This window comes from Myxocyprinus asiaticus, chromosome 49 (assembly GCF_019703515.2).
Source record: "Myxocyprinus asiaticus isolate MX2 ecotype Aquarium Trade chromosome 49, UBuf_Myxa_2, whole genome shotgun sequence".
In the NCBI taxonomy this organism is placed as follows: domain Eukaryota; kingdom Metazoa; phylum Chordata; class Actinopteri; order Cypriniformes; family Catostomidae; genus Myxocyprinus; species Myxocyprinus asiaticus.
The window spans coordinates 705,226-720,939 of record NC_059392.1 but is presented as its reverse complement, the minus strand read 5'-3'; the positions used below and the strand labels follow the sequence as shown (position 1 = coordinate 720,939).

The window sequence follows — 15,714 nt, the reverse complement described above, 5'->3', positions numbered from 1 at the left end:
AGGGAGTCTAATGCCTTCCTTATATGGCGTTTTCATGGGCATGGATTATGATAATTATGAATGAACGTACACACGCCCCTATTTACGATTGTTTAGAATTCACCAACATATAAACATGTTTAACTAACAAATCTGGTGGGGTACGAAGCATTCGTGAATCCGGCAGAAAGTTTTCGTGAAGGTCCGTTTTACGTGCAAATTACTCCGAATTTACTTATACTCACATTTACGAAAGTTACATGAATGAGGCCCAATGCGAGTAGGCCTTTAAGGTGAAGTGTGTAATTTTTTTGATAGATATTTCTCGTTTCCCGGTATAATATGCAGAATCAACCATAAATCAATTGTTGGTTGATTCACTGAAAAGTGTAACACTGTGACTGTGTACCTCCTTTTCTTTAAAAGAAAAGCTAAATTTAAGTTACAGTGAATAGAGGTAGGCCGATATATATCGGTTTTACCGATTAATCGGTGCCGATAGTTTCTTTTTGGAACTATCGTTATCGGCAAAAATGTTGCTAGTTTCTGATAGTTTTTCTTCATTTCAAAATAAGAGTCCCTTGTGTGTGTTTTGGGCTTGTTTATACTTATATGTCCCGTGTTATGCACCAAATCTTGATTTCTTCTGGTTTTTATTGGGATTTTGGTTGGAAAAAAAACAAAAACAAACGAAAAAAACACTACATCTGGGATTTTATTCATTTTGGACTAAAGTGGAAGATTTTTTATTTTTTTACTTTCTATAAATAGATATCGGCCGGTTAATCGGTAATCGTCCTTTCCTCACCATCTTAGTTACCGGTATGTGCAAAATCCACTAACGGTCGACCTCTAACAGTGAGACATTTACAATTAGTGGTCGACCGAAAATGAAATAAACACCTATTTAATCAAATTTGCATATACGTGAAGAAATTTTTTTTATTTATCTATTGTTATATTTTGGAACTGACACAAGGGAAGGTTAACACTTCTGTTAATCAGCAAAGCGAACACGGTTATCGGGCGATGCCGATAATCGCAAAATGGCCAAATATCGGCCGATTAATCGGCCTGGCCGATATATCAGTCTATCACTCTTTACAATGGAAGTCAATGGGGCCAATTTTTGGAGGGTTTAAAAAGGCAGAAATGTGAAGCTCATAATTTTATTAAAGCACTTACATTAATTATCTGTAAAAACGTGTGTATTATTTGAGCTGTAAACATTTTTCAATCATCGTTTTTACAGTCGATTTAGGGTTTACGGCAACCAAGTTGTAAAATTGTCTATAACTTTACACAGATGTGGTTAGTAAGTGATTTTATCACACTAAAATCATGTTAACACACATACTGTTTCCATCTTGTGGCTATACTTTTAAAACAGTTTACGCATTGGCCCCATTCACTTCCATTGTAAGTCTCACTGTTGTTTGAACTTGTATTTTCCTTTAAAAACAGTGAGTATTTTCGCAATTCTATTCAGTGATGCTAGCGTCGCAGAAAAGACACACTTCAGCTTGTTCACTACATATGATATGTACACATGAGCACACAAACACACGTGTGTTATTATCTGGTCTTGCAGCAGGGGGCAGCGCAGGGACAGAGCAGGAAGGACAGGAAGGCAAGCAGGAAGTAGATTTAGCCAATCACAGCTGAGCTCAACACCTGCATTAAACCCTGAACCACACAGGGACAAACTGAGCGCAGGGCAAGCGTTTCAGGGTCAAAGGTCACACTGAGGTTCTTACCTGGCACGCCGAACCCCTCCGCTCTGTCCCTGTCTCTGTCTTGGTAGAGTTTGGGTCTGAATGCAGAATCTTTCTCTTTACCTTTAGAGCCCTTCGGGCGCCCGGCTGCCTTCTTCTTCGACTTACTGTCGCCCTTCACACCCAGCAACGGATGCACCTCTAAGAAACAAGACAGATATTAAGAGTATTCTGGGTTATTTATAGATTAGAATGAGAGTTTTGTGTCGTATATGAGGCAAGTGTGCAGCACTGCGAATAAACATTTAAAATACACAACTATCACACTGTTTTCATACGATTTGTTTTGAAAGTATAAACATTACAAATCTTAGCATTAAACTGGTGAGATAAAATCAAATGATCCAACCTTTCACCTCATGTCATGACCATGTAAAAACGTAAACCCAGTAACTTTCACTCAATATCTGTGCCAGGATACCAGGAAGTGATGCTGGTTTTTGTGATGTATATTAACCCACTGAAGGTGATTTTAAAGATTTCCTGTTTCAGTGGCCAAAATTAAAGGCTTATAACGCGCAAAAACAACAACAACAACAACAAAAAATGGTCAAGTGTTTTGTATCATTGTAAAGAAAACTTTTCAGATTTTTTAATGATAAAGATTATGATACATTCTGATACTCTAAGCCTAAGAAACGCCTGAAAAATCACAACAAATTTAACTTTATTAAATTTAACATTTTATATCTCTTGGTGTAAATAAGGTGGCTCAGAAAACCGCTTTTGTTTTGTTCCCAATCGTGTCAACTGTTTCTGAATTTTTTTTTTTGAGTTGATACGACAAAGCAATCAAAAGTTATAACATTACAAAAATAATTTATCGTAGTGTCAAAAACGTCTCCAAACAAATAAAACATAATAATTGTACATAAGAACTAATTACACATGCAAACACAACAATGACTAAAGGTTTGTATAGCATGCAGACATGATTTTAGTAATGAGATTTCACAGAATGAGTTTCATTCTGTGTCATTTGAGTCATCATTGAGTCTGTGTCATGTATTTGGCGCCATCTCCTGGTGGTCATATGTAACATTGTGCTTCATGTGGATTATCTAATGATCTATACATCTGATTATCTTGTGTGTGGGCTCGTCTGAAAGATAATCACCACCTCTAAGTAACAGTATGTGATATTCTATGTCCCGTTTATGTTTTGTGAATTTAAGCGAAAACGTGGCATATATGCAACACCAACATAATTGTCAAAGACATATACTTAGCTATTCGCCAAGTATATTAATATATACTTAGTATATTAATTAGTAGTATTAATATAACTACTCGCTATATTTTTGTCTGCGAGTAAAACAAATATGCTGGTTGTATTTTACTCTTTGAGAACTTTCCAACAACATATGACACATGACTATTTGATCAGTTTGATGTTTTATTGATTGCAATAATATTACAGTGCAAAATTATTAAAAAATTAAAAACTTATGATTTGTCTGCATATTTCAAAGCACTTGTTCAGTTTTGGTCATAATGTCTACATGCATTGGAAAGCGTCTAACCTTTTACACGATACCTATTTTGTGTTGGTCAAGACTGTATTTATTAATATTTTGACGATTATTTATTTCTCATGGGTTTCTCCATTCGAGCTTAAAGAGTTATTCAGTAAAGCAGCGTTTACATGTAGTAAACTCAACACACAGGACTAATCAGTAACATATACCAAATGTTCATCCGCCTAGAAAAGTAGTTCCACCTCAAAATGACAATTGACACACTTTACAGCTCAAATTACACACATTTATGTATGGAAAAATTAATAAAAGCTTCACATTTTGGCTTTTATACTCTCCAGTACACTTGCCCCATAGACTTTTATTGTAAACATGATTTATTTTAATTAGCTTTACAAGCTAAAGTAAGAATCGTAATGATTTTCTGTGTTAATACAGAGCTTAAGTTTAATTTAACTCCTTTAATGAGTAAAAACAGTCTGATTAACGAATCTCACCGTCACTCGGAACGCCCTGCAGTTCGATGGTGGTGGTTCGGATTTTCTTCTTGGGCGGACCTCCATCAGCAGAAGGTTGTCTTTGTTTTTTATCTCCAGTGTTGCTGTGAATTGACCCGTCTTCAGTGGTGGCGTTTTGACCCGCGGCGTCTGGTGGCGGTCCGAACGGATTCTCCTCTGGGTCTTCGACCTCCGGAGCGATGGGAAGATATAGTAGCGCTTTATAATCCTCCAGCTCTTCATCACTGCCGCACAAACACAAACATACTGTCACAGTTTAATGAATTTACTTAAGTGACAATTAACCATTTCAACAACAACAAAACAAGATTCACTCAATAAAATATATTACCCTGTTAAATAAAGCTCAATTTAGTTAGTGTGTTGTAGTGTAGCGAATCACTGTAGTACTGAAGTACTTTAATCGGAGTCTGACTGCAGCTTAGCTTCCTGATCTATGAGATTCGTCGGATATGTGACACGTGTGTGATGCGTTTGAATCACACTGACCTGCTGCAGAACGCTACGATGGGATCAACTGTAGTGACATCCACCTCCTCATCTTCAGCTGCATCAGCTCCTGATACACAAACAACAAACCCTGATTTAATTACAGGGCGATTAGTCGACGTTATCGACAACTTCGACAATACAAAAATTGTCGGAAAAAATTTCCGTTGTCGAATAGTCGTTTGATCTTAACGTAACATGAGATGAAACTCTAATGACTGCACACAAGAGCAGCACTGCAGCTCACGCCTGACTGAGGAGAGAAAACACGGGACGCTCATCCCGAGCGCACACGCTTAATGCAGCTAGATTATAACGTGATGACTCGAGACTTACTGAATCATAATATATGTGTTGCTGTGTGTTTCTTATCGTGAAGAACGTTGTCAATACGCAGCTTTATTAATGAGTTTGTTGGATTGAAGTGAACAGAAAGGTGAGAGAGTCTTCACCCCATTATACACGGCAACAAAATACATTTTTGATTTGTTTTAGTTTTGGCTTGTTTTCCAATATTAATATCTGAAACTCCTTTAAAACAACATTTACTTTAGCAGATATACTGCAGAAGTTTTCCGTATCAGGACATAATAAAAATCATCTGGTCATTAGCAGGTCTTAAAATTAGGTAAATACAACCTCAGATGAACAACAACACATGACATATTACACCGTGTCATGATTTATTTAATAAAAATAAAGCCAAAGTGGAGAATCCATGTGTGAAAAACTAAGTACACCCTTACTGCTTCCATAGGAATTAAGAGGCTAAGTAGTAGCCAGGTGCTGCTAATCAAATGCCCTTGATTAATTGATCATCAGTAAGTGTGACCACCTCTATAAAAGCTGAAGTTTGAGCAGTTTGCTGGTCTGGAGCATTCAGGTGTGTGTTAACACAATGCCAAGGAGGAAAGACATCAGCAATGATCTTAGAGAAGCAATTGTTGCTGCCCATCAGTCTGGGAAAGGTTATAAGGCCATTTCCAAACAATTTAAAGTCCATCATTCTACAGTGAGAAAGATTATTCACAAGTGGAAAACATTCAACACAGTTGCCAATCTTCCCAGGAGTGGACGTCCCGGCAAATTCACGTGCAAAGGTCAGACCGTGCAATGCTCAGAGAAATTGCAAAAAACCCAAGAGTTACATCTCAGACTCTACAGGCCTCAGTTAGTATGTTAAATGTTAAAATTCATGACAGTACAATTAGAAAAAGACTGAACAAGTATGGTTTGTTAGGAGAAAGACTCTTCTCTCTAAAAAGAACATGGCAGCACGGCTTAGGTTTGCAAAGTTGCATCTGAACAAACCACAAGACTTCTGGAACAATGTCCTTTGGACAGACGAGACCAAAGTGGAGATGTTTGGCCATAATGCACAGCGCCACGTTTGGCGAAATCCAAACACAGCGTAATCAGCACAAACACCTCATACCAACTGTCAATCACAGTGGTGGAGGGGTGATGATTTGGGCTTGTTTTGCAGCCACAGGACCTGGGCACCTTGCAGTCATTGAGTCGACCATGAACTTCTCTGTATACCAAAGTATTCTTATAATAATTATAATTTATAATTATATTTATTTATCACACATTATACATTTGCACATATACAGTGAAATTCTTTTTTTCACATATCCCAGCTAAGCTGGGGTCAGAGTGCAGGGTCAGACATGATACAGCACCCCTGGAGCAGATAGGGTCAAGGGCCTTGCTCAAGGGCCCAATAGTGGCATCTTGGCAGTGCTGGGGCTTGAACCCCCAACCTTCTGATCAGTAACCCAGAGCCTTAACCGCTGAGCCACCACTGCCCACCACCACATTCTGGAGTCAAATGTGAGGCCATCTGTCCGACAGCTAAAGCTTGGCCGAAATTGGGTCATGCAACAGGACAATGATCCCAAGCACACCAGCAAATCTACAACAGAATGGCTGAAAAAGCAAAGAATCAAGGTGTTGCAATGACCCAGTCAAAGTCCAGACTTCAACCCGATTGAAATGCTGTGGGGGGGGACCTCAAGAGAGCTGTGCATAAACAAATGCCCGCAAACCTCAATGAACTGAAGCAACGTTGTAAAGAAGAGTGGGCCAAAATTCCTCCAAAAGGATGTGAGAGACTGATAAAGTCATACAGAAAACGATTACTTGGAAGTTATAGCTGTTAAAGGGTGTACTTAGTTTTTCACACATGGCTTCTCCACTTTGGCTTTATTTTTATTAAATAAATCATGACACGGTGTAATATGTCATGTGTTGTTGTTCATCTGAGGTTGTATTTACCTAATTTTAAGACCTGCTAAGGATCAGATGATTTTTATTATGTCCTGATACGTAAAACCAAAGAATTCAAGGAGGGTGTACTTTCTTTTTCCCATGACTGTAATATTAGAAATACAAATATTTTAAAATATCTAAAAATCCTTTAAAAAAGATGCACTGACCTGAGAAGCAGCATTTAAGATATTTAGACTCACTTTTAGAGAATAGATCTTGAATTGAAGTATATTTTGTCTTTACTGCACTCGCAGAAGTATGACCAAGTGAAAAATACACTTAAATATATAAAATACACTTAAATATATAAAATACACTTAAATATATAAAATACACTTATATATAAAATACACTTATATTTAAGATACATTCTCTTAAAGCACGTCTAAATATCTTATATGTTGCTTCTCAAGTAAATGTTTCTTGTTTTAATGATTTTTAAATGGAAAAAAAGACAAAAACACTTGATAACGAGGATTTGTTTTGCAGTGAATTTCTTTACTGAATTAAACTTAATAAAAAGTATTTTTCCCTTTAATTCAGTGAATGTCATTTAGAGGTATTTTTAAAAGATAGTAAGCATACAACCTTTTAAGTCGGGGCACAAGCTGAATAATCGGTTAAGAGCTAACGATTAATCGTTGCAATAATCGCCCGAATAGTCGAATAATCGTTCGATTAATCGATTATCAAAATAATCATTAGTTTCAGCCCTATTTAATTATAAGATGAAAACTCTCAAGGCCAGAAACACCTTCTCTACTGCCTTGACAGAACTCAAAATAAACACATTTATTAACAGGATGTGTTAACTTCCTAAAAATGGGCAGATATCAGCTGAATAATTACTTGACCTGGTCGATATATGATGATTATTATTAGTTCTTACCAGTCTGTTCTGGTTCACTCTTGTCTTCATCTTCAATATCAAACTCTGACTCTCTCTCTTCATACTCCACATTCTCATCCAACTCTTTAAAATCAGGAGCAAACGCACTCCAGTTCTCCTACACACACAACAGACATTACATCAGTATTTACAAATGTTTATCATGACAACAGCAACTGAGCAGAGCAGGTTGTGTCTGTGGGATGTGTGTAGTTTGTGTACTGTGTGTAGTTAATGTAGTTTGCTTGTATAGTTATGTACCATGTGTAGTTATGCAGTAGGTGTAGTTTGAGTGGTTGTGTACTGAGTAGTTAATGTAGGTGTGTGAGTTTGTGTGTAGTTATGCAGTAGGTGTAGTTTGAGTGGTTGTGTACTGAGTAGTTAATGTAGTTTGTTTGTGTAGTTATGTACTATGTGTAATTTACATAGTTATGTTTGTGTAGTTATGTACTAGGTGTAGTTTATGTAGTTTGAGTAGTTATGCAGTAGGTGTATTTTGTGTGGTTGTGTATTGTGTAGTTAATGTAGTTTGCTTGTATAGTTATGTACTGTGTAATTTATGTAGTTAGTGTAGTTATGAAGAAGGTGTATTTTGTGTGGTTGTGTATTGTGTAGTTAATGTAGTTTGCTTGTATAGTTATGTACTATGTGTAATTTATGTAGTTTGTGTAGTTATGTACTATGTGTAGTTTATGTAGTTTGAATAGTTATGTAGTAGGTGTATTTTGTGTGGTTGTGTATTGTGTAGTTAATGTAGTTTGCTTGTATAGTTATGTACTGTGTAATTTATGTAGTTAGTGTAGTTATGAAGAAGGTGTATTTTGTGTGGTTGTGTATTGTGTAGTTAATGTAGTTTGCTTGTATAGTTATGTACTATGTGTAATTTATGTAGTTTGTGTAGTTATGTACTATGTGTAGTTTATGTAGTTTGAATAGTTATGTAGTAGGTGTATTTTGTGTGGTTGTGTATTGTGTAGTTAATGTAGTTTGCTTGTATAGTTATGTACTATGTGTAATTTATGTAGTTTGAGTAGTTATGCAGTAGGTGTATTTTGTGTGGTTGTGTATTGTGTAGTTAATGTAGTTTGCTTGTATAGTTATGTACTATGTGTAATTTATGTAGTTTGTGTAGTTATGTACTGTGTGTAGTTTATGTAGTTTGAGTAGTTATGCAGTAGGTGTATTTTGACTGGTTGTGTATTGTGTAGTTAATGTAGTTTGCTTGTATAGTTATGTACTATGTGTAGTTTATGTAATTTGTGTAGTTATGTACTAGGTGTAGTTTATGTAGTTTGAGTAGTTATGCAGTAGGTGTATTTTGACTGGTTGTGTATTGTGTAGTTAATGTAGTTTGCTTGTATAGTTATGTACTATGTGTAGTTTATGTAATTTGTGTAGTTATGTACTATGTGTAGTTTATGTAGTTTGAGTAGTTATGCAGTAGGTGTATTTTGTGTGGTTGTGTATTGTGTAGTTAATGTAGTTTGCTTGTATAGTTATGTACTATGTGTAATTTATGTAGTTTGTGTAGTTATGTACTATGTGTAGTTTATGTAGTTTGAGTAGTTATGCAGTAGGTGTATTTTGACTGGTTGTGTATTGTGTAGTTAATGTAGTTTGCTTGTATAGTTATGTACTATGTGTAGTTTATGTAATTTGTGTAGTTATGTACTAGGTGTAGTTTATGTAGTTTGAGTAGTTATGCAGTAGGTGTATTTTGACTGGTTGTGTACTGTGTAGTTAATGTAGTTTGCTTGTATAGTTATGTACTATGTGTAGTTTATGTAATTTGTGTAGTTATGTACTAGGTGTAGTTTATGTAGTTTGTGTAGTTATGTACTAGGTGTAGTTTATGTAGTTTGAATAGTTATGTAGTAGGTGTAGTTATGTTGTGTGAGTAGATAAATAGTTTGTTTAGTTAAAATATTTTGTGTAGTTCATATACAGTAGTTTGTGTAGTTATGTACTAGGTGTAGTTTATGTAGTTTGAGTAGTTATGTAGTAGGTGTAGTTTGTGTGGTTGTGTACTGTGTAGTTAATATAGTTTGTGTAGTTATGTACTAGGTGTAGTTTATGTAGTTTGAGTAGTTATGCAGTAGGTGTATTTTGACTGGTTGTGTATTGTGTAGTTAATGTAGTTTGCTTGTATAGTTATGTACTATGTGTATTTTACGTAGTTACGTTAGTGTAGTTATGTACTATGTGTAGTTTATGTAGTTTGAGTAGTTATGCAGTAGGTGTATTTTGACTGGTTGTGTACTGTGTAGTTAATGTAGTTTGCTTGTATAGTTATGTACTATGTGTAGTTTATGTAATTTGTGTAGTTATGTACTAGGTGTAGTTTATGTAGTTTGAATAGTTATGTAGTAGGTGTAGTTATGTTGTGTGAGTAGATAAATAGTTTGTTTAGTCAAAATATTTTGTGTAGTTCATGTACAGTAGTTTGTGTAGTTATGTACTAGGTGTAGTTTATGTAGTTTGAGTAGCTATGTAGTAGGTGTAGTTTGTGTGGTTGTGTACTGTGTAGTTAATATAGTTTGTGTAGTTATGTACTAGGTGTAGTTTATGTAGTTTGAGTAGTTATGCAGTAGGTGTATTTTGACTGGTTGTGTATTGTGTAGTTAATGTAGTTTGCTTGTATAGTTATGTACTATGTGTAATTTACGTAGTTATGTTTGTGTAGTTATGTACTAGGTGTAGTTTATGTAGTTTGAGCAGTTATGTAGTGTGAGTAGATAAATAGTTTGTTTAGTTAAAATATTTTGTGTAGTTCATGTACAGTAGTTTGTGTAGTTAATGTAATTTGTGTATTTTTCCTCACCACTTGGTTCTGGGCCCATATAGACACAACTCCACTGGAGATAGACGCAATGATCGGCCGCACAGGGTGCCACTGAACACAAACATAATGTGACATGTACACAATATATATTAAGTCCAGCATGAACATCAAAACATAGTGACATATAAAATCCTATCTTCAAAGTTGAGTAATTAGACACCAGTCAGATTCCAAGTGTTTATATGGACACTAGAAACATTCCTTCAATAGTGTAACTGACAGAAATTCAACAAATAAATACATTAAATATCTATAACTTATCATTGAACAAAACTATCACGGCCCTCACAAGCAAAGAGATTAAGTATAATAATATAATCATTTCTCACAGCAAGAAAGTGCTGTTCTGGTGCTTAAATGGGGATTCATTTAGAACCTTAAATTCTCGAAAATGATTTAAGAAAATAAGAATAAGACCATCTCGACTCATCACTCTATATCTGACCTACCGCTACATCCAGCAGCAGTTCTCCTCGCGTGCCGTGAAGGATCTTCACCAGGTTTCCGATGCTTTTCTCCCAGATATACAGCGCATGCTGCCGCGCCGATCCCGCTACGATATACTCGCCATCACCAGAGAAACAACAGCGTTTCCACGGCGTCCTGCAGGAGAGAGCGAAATGCCTCATATCTCAATAACCAACACAAACACTTAAACGCTGTTTAAACCTGACATTTCGATCACAAGCGTTCTGGACCCCGTTTACACCTGTGTGTCACCTGTTCACAAGGTCCTGTAGTTTCTGCATGGGTTCAGGCTCTCCGTCTCTGCCGCAGGTGAGAATCTCTCGGCCGTCGTACACACGAATGATTCTGTCTGCTGTGTTTATTAGGAAACAACTGTAGGAGAGATTTTACTTGTCTTGGTCAATGATATTTAAACATATTTATTGCTCTGAATATTAATCACTGATCTCTGACCTGCCCTTCCGTGCAAACTCGATAGATTTGATGGCTGTGGTGTTACTGGTTCCCGTCGTCACTCGAAACGACGCCACAAGATCCTGTTTGTCTGTGTTCAACACCAGAATCTACAAATACATGGACATCGAGAGTCAAACACTTTGGACTATGTCAATTACACACACTCTGTCTAGAAGAACTTGACCTCTGACCTTTCCCTTGGCATTGCCGGTGTAGATGTATTCACCGCGCCGGTCAAACGCCGCCACCACGTTCAGATCCGAGTCATCGTCCACAGGAAGAACCACGTGTTTGGAGTCGGACAGCGTTAGCAGGACCGGTGCTGACTTCATAGGGCACACTAGAACTTTATCCCTAAAAAACATCACACGATTCCCAACACACTTTAGAAATATTCCTAAACATTCATATACGTTAAACTAAAATGTTTTTACAAGTTTTCTGAAGGTTTCATGAAGATGTTAAGACCACCTATATAGAAATGTAACAAACACAAATACATTTTCATAACTTATTTTTAACTCAAATACCTACAGAGCACATAAATAGTCATATATGGGTCATTGACAAATAAGGTTTTTCTGAGGTGGTGAAAAAAAGAAATTGTTTTAAACTCTAGTTTAAACACACGTGTCAAGTTCGTAAAAATGCAATCTTTGTGTCCAATTTATGTATTTATTTTTTAAAAAATTTATAGAATAAAAAATAAAAAAAACACACACACATATATATATATATATTTTTTTTATTAAATTATTAAATAAAATAAAATAATTTCAAAATAGTTTTCCAACACACTTTTCAAGGTAAAAATATTTCTTATAAATATCCTAATTTTTGGAGTCAAGAATATCAAGAAGTTTTATCATGGTTACACCACATGACCTGAAAGAAATGAACTTTTTCTTTTTTTTAAATTCCAAAATATCAGACATTTTTTTAAACCAACACACAGACTTGAGTGTCAACATTCGTCAACATAAAATATACCTTCTGTATATGTTGGTTACACATGACAAGTTTTTCAAATATTAATCATAATTTGAAAGTTGTTTCACTCCTTATTTATCTATCGGTAGAAGATTATTCTGCACTACTCATGCCAGCATTACTTTAATGACACTTGTTTTATCTTACAGTCTCTGGACGGTTACACCACATGACATTTTTTACTTTAAGCCCCAGAAAAATATCAAACTTACTTTGAACTCAAATTAAAAATGTGTTCATCTATTAAAGTATTTGCAGGGTTGTGAGGGTTACTTTTGACATGTATTCCACTACAGATTACAGAATACATGCTGTAAAATGTAATTTGTAATATATTCCGTTAGATTACTCAACGTCAGTAATGTAATCTAAATACTTTGGATTACTTCTTCAGCACTGGTAGATTTTTAACTTGTTTTGACTATAAACAAGTCAATAAAGTAAGAAAATGCACTTAAATGTATCTTTTTTTTAAAATGATTTTTAGCTATTTTTACAGAAAAACAATATTTAAATTTACATTTTTGCAGTACATCTTTGCTTTAATAGCAAAGGTCTTACTAGAGAAACAAAGTTATGCTCCAACATGCATTTTCCTCACAGAATTCATTATAAAATATAATTGTGTCTGGTAACAAATGCAAGTTAAGTCAAGAGATACCATTTTAGGGGACCTTGATATCTCAGCGAGTATTGACGCTGACTATCACACCTGGAGTCGCGAGTTAGAATCCAGGGTGTGCTGAGTGACTCCAGCCAGGTCTCCTAAGCAACCAAATTGGCCCGGTTGCTAGGGAGGGTAGAGTCACATGGGTTAACCTCCTCGTGGTCACTATAATGTGGTTCTCGCTCTCGGTGGGGCGTGTGGTGAGTTGTGCGTGGATGCTGTGGAGAATAGCGTGAAGCCTCCACACGCGCTAGGTCTCCGCGATAACACGCTCAACAAGCCACGTGATAAGATGCGCGGATTGACGGTCTCAGACGTGGAGGCAACTGAGATTCGTCCTCTGCCACCCGGATTGGGAGAAAAAGGTGGAAACGTGTCATAACAGGTCTGTGAAAAGGGTCCATCTCTTCAGTTATTAAAATACTTTTTGAATGTAACTTTATTCTGATTACTATTTAAATTGTAACTGTAGTGGAATATAGTTACTAATATTTTGTATTTTAAATACGTAATCCCATTACATGTATTCCGTTACTCCACAACCCTGTTGATTTGTGTGAATTGCATTTTATAATAATATAATAGATATGAACAAAGCATGAGAATCAAGTCATTATAACTTGATATATATAACAATCGAATGTTAACAAAACTATCCGACCAACTGTAGACGAAGGAGTGCCTGAAAAACAATAATTATTTTCACAATTTCCTTTGTTGCCACTAACGGTGCAAATATCCAACACTGCATCCTAAAGCTACTTAAATGAAATGAGAAACGGTATTCCCACATCTACTGTTAGATTATAAACGTAAAGGTGCTGTATGCGATTTTAGCCATTCTGGAACTTTCACGAGAATGAGCCTTTAAATTAGACACGCCCCCTTTTTCCAAAACATGCCCTTCTGCGGCCCGCAGTCGTTTACACAGTCTAGTAGTGGTGGTGATTTTGATTCATCTCAGTGACTCGAGTCTTAAATCCGTTCACCAAAAAGATTCGTTTGGATTCGTTCATTGATTCGTTCATTGACCATTTCTGCAAGTTACACCTTCGCGCCTGTAGATGGCGCCAAATGACTGTCTTTTACATTTTTAACAAGTATTTATATTGAACAAAAGTACAAAGTCATTCACGATGGGAACAAGTCTAATTATTTTTATTAAAATTTGCATGTCAACAAACACACAAAGAGACTTCAGCACTGCAGAGTGTTAATGCATCATAAGTCTTTCCCCACAAATGACAACAAAGCAAATCTTTCATACTGTGAACTGCGGAGCACATTCGATCAAGCTATACAAAAAAAAGACAACAATACTAACCTAAAAAATAAATGAGTTTCAATAACATCTGTATGTCATTGTAACGTGTGGTTATTCATAATTCATCCGGCCCCTTTTTCTTGTTGAACGAGATTGCCGAACTGAACGAACGATATGAAGCTCCTCCTCTCGTTCAGTCGTTCAACAGATCTTCGCTCACGAGATGACCGAGTCATTCATTTCATTCATGAATGAGTTTACCAGTACATTCAGTTTGTTTCATCTTGTTCGGACTCAAACGACCGACTCGACTAGTTCGCATTCGAATGTTATTGGCTCGCGCTATAATGAGTCTTTACAGGCATGAAAAGCAGTAGAGATCATTGGCTTCCCAAGTGAGAGTCGTCAGTGAACGAGAAATATGAGTCAGTGTATGGAGGTCAACAAGAACGATTCGTTCACTTTCACGAACGAAATATCACTACTGTCAAGTGATGGCACAAAGACCGGTGAAATATCTCAGTGATATCTTTATGCATACCATTCCATAAAAACACTCCCTTACAGCACCTTTAAGACGTCTGGCTCCAATTTAAAGGCCTTAATTAAACAAAAACTAAAAGAAAAATTAAGACTGGCAGAAACACTCACATGTCTCTGGGATGGCACTGCAGTTTGAGGATGGGTGACGGGAATCGGAATCTTTGGTCACAGTCTCCCGTCAGGACGTCCCACTGAGAGACGATGTTATCTGTGGAGGCGCTCAGGAGCTTGTGTCCGTCTCTACTCCAGCTGTTCGTCAACAAACAAACATAAACAAACAAACATAAACAAACATAAAAATCACGCAAAAAACAGCCAATGTGACCCCGAAGATGTGTGTTTGTACCTGAGCGAGCAGACGGGATGTATGTGCGCGCTGATAATTTTGGCAATGCCGCGCGTAAGAAAGTCCCAGATGACGATTCGTCCGTCATTACAGCCGACGGCCAACAGCGTCCCCCAGCGGTTAAACGTGCAAGTGAGAGCCATACTGATGCAGTCCAGAGTGCCATCGGCCTCCTAAACACATAAACAATATAAAACAGGCACAACCACTGAATATACACTTTACATCAACAAGACACGTGTTTACAAATAATAATAATATTGTAGTGTATTGTTGTACCTCTGGATAATTCTGCCCGAAGGTCTCTGACACAGAAACACAGTTCAGATTAATTTAAACAACATTTTATTGCAAAATTACCAGTAAATCCATTCCAACAATAAATCTTCATTATTATGACAGTTCACATCACAGGACTAAACGGACTTTAAAATACATAAACATCATTATGTGATTCCAGAGAGAGAAACTATCTTATGAGTGTTTATGTTAAAATAATAATAATAATAATCAGGTTTATTGCACGTTTTGAATTGAATGTTTATAAACATGAGCACTGGACTAACACACTCATAAACACTCAGATCTCACCGAGCAACTCCAGATTCATCGCTGATGATTTTCACAAACAAACTCGATGATAAAAGAACAGAGGAATTCAAATGAAAACGAAAAATCCGCAAAAACTGAAACTAATAAAACACGATGTGCGACTGCAGCGCGACTGGCGCGGAGA

The 15,714-nt window shown here is 36.4% G+C and overlaps 1 protein-coding gene across 4 annotated transcripts in view; it reads right to left on the bottom strand.

Moving 5' to 3' along the window:
• Positions 1-15,714, bottom strand: part of LOC127438385 (retinoblastoma-binding protein 5-like) — a 17,547-nt gene extending 1,833 nt beyond the window's left edge. The window contains exons 1-13 of one of the 4 annotated variants that reach the window (XM_051693934.1): positions 15,570-15,714; positions 15,258-15,283; positions 14,979-15,151; positions 14,741-14,881; positions 11,360-11,522; positions 11,166-11,275; positions 10,965-11,084; positions 10,694-10,847; positions 10,224-10,295; positions 7,403-7,520; positions 4,240-4,330; positions 3,730-3,974; positions 1,818-1,895 (exon numbers count right to left, since the gene is read on the bottom strand). In XM_051693934.1, the coding sequence (XP_051549894.1) occupies positions 1,818-1,895; positions 3,730-3,974; positions 4,240-4,330; positions 7,403-7,520; positions 10,224-10,295; positions 10,694-10,847; positions 10,965-11,084; positions 11,166-11,275; positions 11,360-11,522; positions 14,741-14,881; positions 14,979-15,151; positions 15,258-15,283; positions 15,570-15,588 (1,510 nt within the window). In that variant the 5' untranslated portion in view covers positions 15,589-15,714. Of the gene's footprint in view, positions 1-1,736; positions 1,896-3,729; positions 3,975-4,239; positions 4,331-7,402; positions 7,521-10,223; positions 10,296-10,693; positions 10,848-10,964; positions 11,085-11,165; positions 11,276-11,359; positions 11,523-14,740; positions 14,882-14,978; positions 15,152-15,257; positions 15,284-15,569 lie in introns of all 4 variants that reach the window. The other 3 variants (XM_051693935.1, XM_051693932.1, XM_051693933.1) reach the window with 3 other exon arrangements.